The sequence below is a fragment of the Gavialis gangeticus genome, unplaced genomic scaffold (assembly GCF_001723915.1).
Source record: "Gavialis gangeticus isolate Ggan-Ray unplaced genomic scaffold, GavGan_comp1, whole genome shotgun sequence".
Taxonomy (NCBI): Eukaryota; Metazoa; Chordata; order Crocodylia; family Gavialidae; genus Gavialis; species Gavialis gangeticus.
The window spans coordinates 8,095,964-8,107,130 of NW_017729029.1; the positions used below are offsets into that span (position 1 = coordinate 8,095,964).

At 47.1% G+C, this 11,167-nt stretch overlaps 1 protein-coding gene across 1 annotated transcript in view; it reads left to right on the forward strand.

Annotated features, from left to right (window-relative positions):
* LOC109300508 (protein eva-1 homolog C-like) overlaps window positions 1-11,167 on the forward strand; it is a 53,098-nt gene that overhangs the window by 33,403 nt on the left and 8,528 nt on the right. The window contains exons 3-6 of the mRNA XM_019521169.1: window positions 6,669-6,792; window positions 7,380-7,532; window positions 8,247-8,390; window positions 8,750-8,821. Of these exons, the coding sequence (XP_019376714.1) occupies window positions 6,669-6,792; window positions 7,380-7,532; window positions 8,247-8,390; window positions 8,750-8,821 (493 nt within the window). The remainder of the gene's footprint in view (window positions 1-6,668; window positions 6,793-7,379; window positions 7,533-8,246; window positions 8,391-8,749; window positions 8,822-11,167) is intronic.

Genomic DNA, 11,167 nt, shown 5'->3' on the forward strand with positions numbered 1-11,167 from the left:
CCCTCCAGCAGGGCTGACCAGACCAGGGTGCTGTGGATTGGGGGGGGGGAGCATGGGGGAGCAGTAGGCTGTCGGGGGGTGAGGGGCACTGGCGGGCTGAGAGGCTGTGGATGGGGGGGGATGGGCACTGGCAGTGCCAGGGGGCTGCAGATCCTGAGTGAGGGGCACCAGCATGGCCTGGGGAACTGTGGGTTGGGACTGAGGGGTACCAGTATAGCCTGGGAGTGAGGGGCAGCAGCAGGGACACCCCTGCACCCTACTTCTAAAATCACAAATGGCCTACATGCTCGTCTCACCCCTGCACCCTACTCCCAAAAACCTCGCTCCTGCCAGCCATCCCAAGCACAGCCTGGCACTGTTGTGTGGCTGGCCACTGTACACAGGGGCTGCCTTGGTTCAGACCTCCCCTCCGCCCCAAACTCAATCATGATGGGCATCCAGCCAGATGTCAATGCCCTGTTGGAGTGAAATAAAAAAACCACCCAGTGGATTTATACACAAAATAAAGTTTACTTGATGACTTAGTAAAATGAAAATTAAGGTGAGAATAAAAATAGATACGAATAAAGATAGGAATGAAAAAAATAAAAGAATAAATTTTAAAAATCTATTGGTAAAAATAGGTGTAAAATATGTTTTAAAATAACAGAACTAATTACAGTAATTAAATGACACTTAATTAAATTACCTAAATTAATTAAACAGCACCACTTTCGGTGATCTGCACATCATCAGCATGCTGTCAGCTATTGGTGCCCCCTGCTGTAATTTAGTATCAAGAGGTCAGCAGGGTAGATTGTTATGCCACAGCCCCTGCAGTAATGTATGAGTGCTTATGTGTACACCATGGCAGAAAAAAATGAAACCCATTCTTTCAGTGTAGGAGGCATAGAATTAAACCCTGAGGAATAACACCCCCATCACATGGACAAGTGCCCATAGTGTCTTCTGTAACTTGTGTCTACCTGCCTGCCAGCGTCTGAGCTGTTTGCAGGATGGGAAGGGGCAAAGGAAGCGAAGACAGTTTGGGCTGGAGGTGCAGGAGTACTGGAGCCCCCCATGGTGGGAAGGGCTCCAATCCACAACCCCTACCCTCCAGTACCAACTGGGGAACCCCATGAATGAGCTCCATCTGCTCCCTTTCCCCCTCCCATTCTGAAAACTGGGCAGGCTGGCAGGGAGCAGAGGCCAGGAGAAACCAGCTGCAGGCTCAAGCCAGCAGCTAGACTCCCCTTCCTCCTGAAACCAGCCACAAACTTCTGCTTGGTGCGGGGGATTGCTGCAACTGAGAACGCTTCCTGCAAAGTGTTCTCAGTTACAGTCAGGAGCTGCTCTTCTGCCTGCTCCCAAGGAGTCCCTGAAGGTATCTGAAGAAGTGTGGACTACCTGTGCTGCCACCAGGGGATGGTAATCTTTCAGAAAAGTGAGACAAGCATATAGGCCATTTGGTATTTTAAAAGCCTTCTTTCTAATGCTCTCTTTTTCCTGATAAAACAAAACATCCTTTGATGAAAAAAGCTGGTCACTATATTCCCCACTGGTCACAGACTCCTGAAGGGAAGAATGAATTGCCTCAACACTCAGCCAGTGAGTACATATGATTGATAAACAGAGCACTGTAGCTAAGGGCTTGGTCTAAGACTAGGGAGAGTCATGAAATTTGTTACAGAAAAATGTGAAGACACAAAGCCTTTCAGCTGAGAGGTTCACCCAGAAAGGACAAGAAAGAGGCAAAGTAGAAGTTGTGGTACAGTTATCTAATGACCAAAAATTAAATCAGAAGATCTAATTAGAAGCAACAAAATGGTCTGTCACAGCTCTAACATGACATTCTGTCATGGCCATTCAGATAAAATCCTGCTAGGATGAGGTGTAAAGAATAAAAGATACTTGAGCTTTCGGAAGAGCTCTTTCTCCTTTCCTATCTTTTGACCTCTTAGCAGCCTGGAAATAGTGATAAACACGAAGCCGTCCTTTTGGGTTTCTTTGGAGTACATGGCTTATTTTCATACCAGCCACACACATGCCCACCTCTAACCAAACCAGTATTTCTCAAGCTCTGTCTTTTCATTTATCTAGGTTTGTATCCATGGTTGTGGGCAAAGGTTTCATATGCTGTTCTACCATTACATCTTATCCCTTCTTATAAGCATCCTTTATCTCCCTGTCTGGCTGCTTTTTTGGAATAGCCATAAGGCTTTGGTAAAGAGTACTGCTAGGTCATCCAGTTCAGTCTACAAAACATGGGCGCTCATGCACTCATGCAGTGAAGCCTTGTGGGGGTTGTATGTTGTAATACTTTTCTGTGTTGCTGTGTCTGTTATGTAGCCTCTTGCCAGGGCCACTGGAGACAGAAGGCATCAAAAAGAGTTTGTGTTCAAGGCACCACAGTGTATTTTTACAGAGGTGCTGTATGATAAGACAATTCTCTGAGGCTGGCTACGTTTGAATCTTGAGGCTACCTTGAAGAAGTTAAAGAACCCAGGGCATTTTTGACAACTGTGGTACACGTTCCCTTGTCAGTAGACAAACCAAAGCTGAAAGGCAGAGCTTTTCTGCTGAGCTTCTGGATATAATGGCTGCTGTGTTTGCCACAGGGGGTTTCATTTGGTTTAGTTCTCCCTAAACTGAAACAGTGGGTTTTTAAAAACTCAGTTCCCACCATTTCAATTTAGGGAGAATTAAACTGAACTAAACCCCTGTGATGTGTACAAAGGGGTGGGGGCCCGATCCTTACCAGCCTCTCTGGCAGCAAGGGGGGCCGGGAGGGGGAGAGGGGGCAGAGAGCAAGCTGCCTGGCAGGCTGAGCTGTCCCTGAGCGGCATGGGGGCCCAGTGCTTCCCTCCACAGCTGCAGTGGGGTCGTTCCCTCTGCGGTGGTGGCAGCACCCCCCAGGTGGCACCTGCTCACTGGCACCCAGCCTAGGCAGCCCTGGGGGATGCCACACCTGTGGAGGAAAGGACCAGGCCTCTGCACAGCTCAGGCAGGCAAGCAGGCTCCAGGGAGGGGCAAAGAAAAGATCAGGCTCCTTGCCATTTTTTTTTCTTCAGTGGAACCTGCCTGCCTGCATGGGCTGCCACCAGGTCGCACAGCCCCTGAGCTGCATGGCTGGCCACCCCCCGGGACTGCCTGGGCTGGGTGCCAGTGTGTGGGTGCCACCTAGGGGGCCCTGCTACTGCAAAGGAAAGCACTGGGGTCCCCCACAGCTCAGGGGGTTGCGTGACCTAGCAGCAGCCAACTCCCCCCCCCAATAGTTGAATTATATCACTATGAAGCCAATTGGTGCCCTCTAGTGGCCATTGCAAGTAATGCTTGCTGTGAATGACCTAGGCCTGTGGGAAGCGCATTATAACACTCACCCATTTCTGCTATTAAAAGGCAGCTACATGCTCCTGCTGTTGCAGCTGTTCCTGCAGCAGCATCATGCAAGAGAGGAAAATAAGCTGGCAATCTGTAAGGCTAGGGACAGAAGTTACACATAAATGTGTTTAAGTGATAAGAAACTGGTTTAAACCTGTAACAGAACAGAAGTTTAGTGCACGTGAACCAATTTAAAAATGGATGAAACTGGTTTAAGATAAACCTGGTTGAATGTAGTATCAGACTTAATTGATTTAAGTCAAACTAGTTTATGAAACTTCTGTCCCAGACGCCTTCCTGGTTCAAATTAAATCACAGTCCCCCAGAATCCCAGGATGCTTTGTGGCCCTGAGATGGGTCATGCTGTTTGCTCCAGAGAGCAGGGCTGGCCCTGCCCCTTTGCTCTCTAGCCACAGCAGTGAGGGCTGGCTGACAAGGGGGTGGGGGTGGGAGTGGGAAACCAGGCTGGGGACTGCAACTGGGTCTGCCTGGGGGGTCAGTTCCTGCCAGACTTTTCCCCACTGGAAGGGACAGGGGCATGAGGCAGGGCATGGAGTAGTGGGGTGAAAGCCTAGGAGAGACTGCACCCCCCAGGCAAAAACTGGCTGTCGTCTGGGGCCAGGGAGGGGGTTTAAACCCCCTTCCCTGGCTCGGTTTGCTGGCCCTGGGCCAGGGTGTGGCCATGCCCCCTGCTCTCCACTCAAGCAGAAAGTGGGGCACGGGGGTGGGACAACAGCCTGGGAGGGACTGCCCCCCCAGGGCAAACCCCAACTGGGGGAAGAGCTGGGTCCGCCTACTCATCCAGCCAGGTGTGAGGGGGGAATTTATGTTTGTGCCTGGCTGGGGGTGGGGGTGGGTGTGGCTGCAGCTACTCGAGAGTGGCAGAGAGTAGAAGCGAGCCCTGCACCTGGTGGGGGAGATGGCATGGGGCAGCCTGTGCATGAAGCAGCTCCATGGCATTAAGAAGCTGAAGAGGAAGAGCAAGGTGCATGCCCCGAGGGTCCCAGGGGCCTCAGCATGAATGGGTGGCGGCTGGCTGGGCAGCAGCACAGATGCAATGCTGCTGTGGCTGCAAGTGGGCACCTTGGCAGCCAGACTGTCTGTGCAAGATAAGCCCTTTGTGCCCATGGCCCCCAGCTAGCTGGCTCACAGCAGCCACCCACTGTGGGCACTTGCATTCCCGCATCCACTGCCACCACCACACCCACCTGCACAATGCATGTTTGTCTGTCACACATAGCAGCTACAGCGCCCCCTTCCCTGTGACCACGCTGTCACATAGGACATGGCCCGTGGAGTCCACCTCTGCTCCGCTTCCCAGCCAGCCACCACCTGTGCACACCGGGGCCCCCAGAACCCTCAGGACATGCACCTTGCTCTTCCTTTTCAGCCTCCTGATGCCACAGACCTGCTTCACACACAGGCTGCCCCTGGAGCTGTCAGGCGGTCAGCCAAGGTTTGCCTGGCGGGGGGAGAAAGATGGTGGATTGTCGAGGGGGTGGGCCAGCTATTGCCTTGAGAGCTGATGCTTTGGGACCTAGGATCTAAGGTGAAAACGTTATAACATGGATTACAAAAGTCTCAGAAGGGTACTGTCAAGCTGCAATGCACAGAATTTCAATCCACTTAATTGATTGCTGAAGACCTAAAGGTTTTTTTGACCCAGTGGGTCTCAACTACCAGAAAGGCATGAAACCAGGTATTGAAAATTGGATTAAAATCTAAGGCAAAGGCAATACTTAATTCCTGATCACAAGGATTCTTTGTCAATCTCTAAAACACACATCAGCTATAGATGTTCCTGAGCATGATCACTGTTCGATATATTTACTTTTATAGTACACATATGGCATTTTGCAAAAATGTTTCATTTCAAATAAGGGGTGGCTACCTTAAAAAGATTGAGAAAAGCTGATCTGAGGAATAAATAGCATGGTTAATGGAATTGCCAAGTATTAAACTGAGAGGACTTGTGAACATGAGTGAGGAAAGGGAAATAATACAAAAGAACAGGGACTGATAAAGTATAGGCAGAAAAAAAACTCAGATTAAATTTAGACTAATGCAGATGAATGCACCTATGGAAGCATATCTTGCAGGACAGACAGTCAGTAGGAAAGTAAAGTCTAGAAAGAATTAGTTCTCAATAAAATGAGATCTTAGCACACCAAAAGGTACCATAAAGATAATACCCTACTTACTTGAATCTAAGAACCCCACCCCCCACCCACCCACTTGGCATAGTGGGGAAAGACCCTTGTCTTAGATTTGCAGACAAAACAGAATTGTGGGGTGGGGGTCCTGCAACTCTGACTCTGGCCTTGAACATGAACATGTTCAGTTCTTTCTGTTCCCTTTTCTTCTCCACAACCATGAGGATAAAAAAACTTACTTTTGTTTCTAAATACAAACTGTGATTCTCTTGTAACCACTTTACTCCATGAGCCAGAATGTTAAGAAAAATTACAAATATCACAGGACTTCTGATAAAGCTGTACAAGTTGGCAGCACTGGTGTTTCCAGTGACTTGAATCTTTCCACTGGGGCTAGTGTAGCTGATAGAAACATGCCGGGAACAAATAATTTAGCCATGAGTTTGCAGTACAATGTGTCTTCCATAGACAAGGACAGGGTTAGGCTGCTTAAGCCAAGACATCATGTAACACTGGAGTGATGCAGGATAGTTCCCATTCTACATATGTCCAATATGGCGATGGGAGGAATATTATGTTCAGTTCTGCATTGTGTATTAGATATGGGGGGCGGGGGACATGCACTAATTGAAGGAAATATGTTTGATTTGACTAAGATGAAGGAATTGAGATACAGATAGGGGAAGGCTGTGAACATCAAAGAGCAATGCCTGATGCATAGGGATAACAGAGAGATGCGTCCTTTGTCATGCAATGAAAGAGAACAGTCAGATTGGCTTATTCCCAATGTGGCAGGCACCACACAGCACATGGAAGACATAGAGAAAGGAGGATAAATCACTGAAGGTTTTGAAACTCATGGGCTCCATACTTTTCTATTATAACTTTTTTCCTTTGGCTAAATAAAGTCTGGTAAAGGGTAAATTTCTGTTTAGTTGTTTTGGAAGAAAGGGTCGTTCCTGGGTACAGCAGAACGTTATTGCTGATGTCAAATGCCCAGATGTTTTACTTGTTATAAAGGTTTGGGAGTGTGATCCATCACCTGGATCGCTCCTCCATGGCCTGGTGTCAGTATATGGAGGTGCTCTAGGGTAGAGGGACATGACATCAGGATTTCTCATGTTAAATGTATATTTGGCTTCTCTCTTCCCACAGAAATTGTTGGATGAATGCCAGGATGAGAGATGGTGTCAGTTCTCTGTGCACAGCCAAGTGTTTGGGCAAGACCCATGTCCTGGGACACACAAGTACCTGATAGCTTCATACAAGTGTAGACCAGGTAAGCTTTGCAAATGGATTTAAAATGCTGGTTTGCTCAGCACTGTGTGGTTGTCCATAGGCTATTGATGTATCAGGATATAAAGGGGATTTGTTGTGTTTGTTGGTGCATTGCCAATGAACTTCACTGGTGACCTAGATGGATCATCCTGTTACTGGAGAGATGGGAATTATTTTTATTAATATTGCAGCATGCCTTTGTGTGCTAGGTACTGTACATTTGCACAGGCAAAAATGGTCCCTATTAAGAAGCTAAAAAGAAAAAGTGTGACCTAAGTCATACAGCTCAACAAATAGTCAAAGAATCCGTAGGATAAAAAGTACTTTTCTACTGCTATATGGAAATAGTACCAAATAGCTAATACATTTGTCACCCAGCTGGAAAGAAGAAAGCAAAAGCAATGTTATAATGCTACTATTTAATTCCACTATTAATGCTACAGTTGGGTTTTAAACTGCACAGACTTTGGAAAGGACTGGAAGCTCCCACTTCTTCAAGGCTCCAATACAAGGCACTTTATTCCTTCATAGATGAAAAGACTTAACTGTTAATGATGCAATAGCATGTTCTGTCATGTCGTTTCCCAGCTAACCACCGCATTAAGACAGTGTGTGAGAATGACAAGCTGAGGTTGCAGTGTAGGACTAAGTCCCTCCTAGCAATTTACTCTGCAAGTTATGGGCGATTACTGCGGGGGAAGCCGGAGTGTGATGGTGCAAGCAGGACTGGCCCCCACATAGGTATGTTGGGAAGGTACAAACTGGAAATCTGGCTGAGACCCCTTCATAGACAGAAGTGTTCACAAATGAGTTGGGATACTGCCAAAGACCTTATGCAGTCTAGAGGCAGGACAATGCTATGTGGGAAATCTTTCATTTCCATGCTTATAGCCGAGGCATTACACTGATATGGGTGGGTACTTTTCACCTAGACACAAGATTGTATTCACATTCAGCCTGACCCCTCACAGCAGATCCTGGAGCCATGCTCCACCAGGCTATTGCTCTAAGTGTATGTACCTAATCATGGAAGTGTATGTACACAATCAGCACCCCAGACACATTAGATGCATCGATCATCCTTAACCAGCTCCCTGCTTAATGAGCAGTGAGATATGTATGCAGTCCTGACAAGGTGACCCATATATGCTCATTCATGAATGCTTTCCATGGCATTGTAACAGGACATTAAAGGCCATGTCATGGCACTGGGCTACAGGGTTTTTTTATCCAAATCAGGAAATCACAAACTCTCAGGGTTTGAATCTCAGTGGGCACCTAGTTCAACCCCTGCACAGATTGCAGGATTTGCTGTTTTTACACTGCTGCAGATATATCCCTTTTCTGCCTCTTCTTGAAAACCTCCTTTGGAGGAGATACAATTCTAAATGCCATCCTGCTTTATTCTTAGCTGTTGGGTAATATCAGTTTGACAATTGCTCATTGCATTTGCAGAGTGTTTAGCTCCTGATGCCCTGAGGAGAGTCTCCAGGAAGTGTCACAAGAAGGAGAACTGCACGGTCTTAGCTGACACGGCCACCTTTGGGGATCCCTGCTTCCCTGGCATGAAGAAACAGCTGCGGGTCTCCTACACTTGTGGTAAGAGCTCTGTTGTGTTTTTAAATTCGGGCAATGGCATTCTCAGTCATGCTCTGAGTGTAGTGCCCTATCTCAAGCCTAGTAACTCAACAGGCTAGTGCAGTTTGACATGCTGGTGTCTGTAACATCTTTGACACCCTCAGCCTGATAACCTGGTACTGACTCACAGCTGTGTCAGCTGGGGCAAAAGTCCATATCAAGATACCTTAACCACTGTCCAGCTATACCTTCATGTTTCCCAAGTGCCCACCTAGGATATCTTGCAGCCCTCCTATCTCCTGACAGCCCCTGGCTGTCACACCTTTTCTATAGGTTGTGACCAAACTGCTCTTTCAGTACTGTCTCCTTTTCCATTTCAGTGCCAAAGCAGCTGATGGAGGAGGTGGGCCATGACACCTCAGATCCCTTCTTGCTTTCAGACTACACACATGGTAAAAATCTGATATCCTCCTTGAGCTTGTACTGAGTGGAGTAAGACTGTTTGAGACTTGTGGGTGAGATGGTCACTCTCTGTCTGCCTGAAAACTCTTTAATTTCCCACCATGCATGTGATGTCTCCTTCAAACACAAACTGAGTGTTGGTGGAGTTACTTAAAGGCTGAGTACTGCCTTAAGAATGAAGGGAAGAAATCTCCTAAGCCAAGCCACAGAGCAGACATGCTTTTACCCTTTGTGAGGAATGCAGATTTCACATCGTGGAAAACAGGAATCCAAACCAGAACTTCTTTTTCTCAGTGGCCAAGGCCCAGGGCCCATTTTTCATGGTCACCAAAATTCAAGCCATACATCTTTCTGCCCATTCTACACATTCTAACAAAATGAATGTGGGTCTAGCCTCTTGGCATGTGGGTATTTCATACAACCTTTGTGCATGCAAAACTGCTTTGAGCTCCCATGCCTGTAAGTACACGTGATTCAGTGCAACAGTCTCCGCAGTGTTGGCTTCTTCAGTCTTTGATTTTGTAACACTGCTCCATCAGTGCTTTCAGCGTACCCCACCTCTACCCTGAAGGCGCCCTATCTGGTGGAAATTTATTCAGTGTGTTTACTCTGTTTTGGGTTTTACAAACTGTCTTCCAGACACTCCATATTCTACCCAGGGAACCCATTATCAGCTAGGACAGGTGGAGATATTGCTCTCTATATTGTTTCATCCTAGGCTGGATCCTAGCCCAAATTTGCAGGGTTACTTTCTTCCAGTGAGGAAAGGGCAATTTAATTGCTCTGCAAAGTCTCTCTCTGGTGGATTCATGGGCCATATCCAGCCATGCAGGCATGTGTGGTTTGTGGCTCTGCAAACCTCTTTGCAGCACCACAAACTGCGTGCCTGGAATGTTAAAACATGCCCCACACTGCAACTGTGAAGTGCAGGGGAAAACTTTTCTACTGGGGTTTCCCGGTAGCAAAAAAAAAGGCTGAGAAAAAAGCAGCACATACTACAGTACCGTGTGCCAGAACAAACAGAGGCTTGGTTGTCCAGGGAGATGCTCTGGCTGCTGGCCAGAGCGTCTCTGTTTTTTTATTTGCACCCTGGCTGCTCCAGCACTCTGGAAGCCAAGAGGAACAGGGAAAGGGCAGTTTGCCCAAAGCGGGACAGTTTGTCCCTCATGGTGGAGCAGGTGCAGGGGCATGCACTGCAACACAAAGTAGCAGCACAAATTTGTGCCGCTACTATTTGTGCTGCTGTAAGCACATGCCCATGCACATCTGGACATGGCCATAGTGTCCTGTTTAGTACCAGTCAGTGAGACTTTCCAAGGAGTCAATGCCAGCAGTGAGGAATGAGTGATGTCTACATTGCAAGTAGTGTAGTATAGTATGGAGATATTGAGCTACATCTAAATGAATGAGCTGGGGTGTTTGCAGCAGCCTCACTGCAACAGCCTGGAGTTCTGTACAGGCTAATTTATTCTGCTTCTCAGGTAAAGCCAGTTCAAGTATCTCTGTATGCAGGGCAGATCTAGAATTTTGAAAAGGGAGTGCAGATGGTGAGGTGCACCATTCTATATAAAACAACACATATTTTTCTCTAGTTACAAAGTACACTTGAAGTTTTACTAATATGCCAGGAGCCTAGGGCTGTATTATTCAGTTTAAGTTTGGAACGAAAAATATAACTTCTTTGGAATGAGTTAAAAACTATCTGCAGGGCTGTGAAATAGAAGCTTCATCACCAGAAGCAGTGAATACACAACATAATTGCAGAACTAAGGATAGCTTGATTAGTGGAACATCAAGATGCTGAAAAAGAAGAGAGGATCATTAACACCTGTGAAGTGAAGAGTTTAGAAGGGATTAGGTAGATTGCAATGAGCCATGAAGCCAAGTGACTCCCTCAGCACTGATTGACTAGAAATGCTGCTGCCACTGCCAGGCAGTTGGTTTTAAACTTTGGATGGACCAGGAATCAGAGTGGGGTGCAAGTGCATGAGTGCACCCCCTATCTATATGCCTTACTGAAGTCTGTGCTGTGGGCTTACCCCTAGAGAAAAGCAGCAGCTGGTGGGGTAATAAAAGCAGGGTAGAAGATTTTACACTTCTCTTGGTTTGGGAACATTTTTATCATGAACAAAAGCAAGGTTTGAAAACCAGGAGAGAGAGATGGAGGCGGCTGTTTAGGTGGCCTCATGATCTGCCACTCACTTTGGGATCTATGCTCATGAAGGAGATGGAAGTGGAAGGAAAAAGACCACCAGAACAGGATGGAGAACAGGAAATATGGGCAACAGGAAAAGCATTGGATCTATGGAGGGAGTTCTGTAGGACATAGCAAAGAG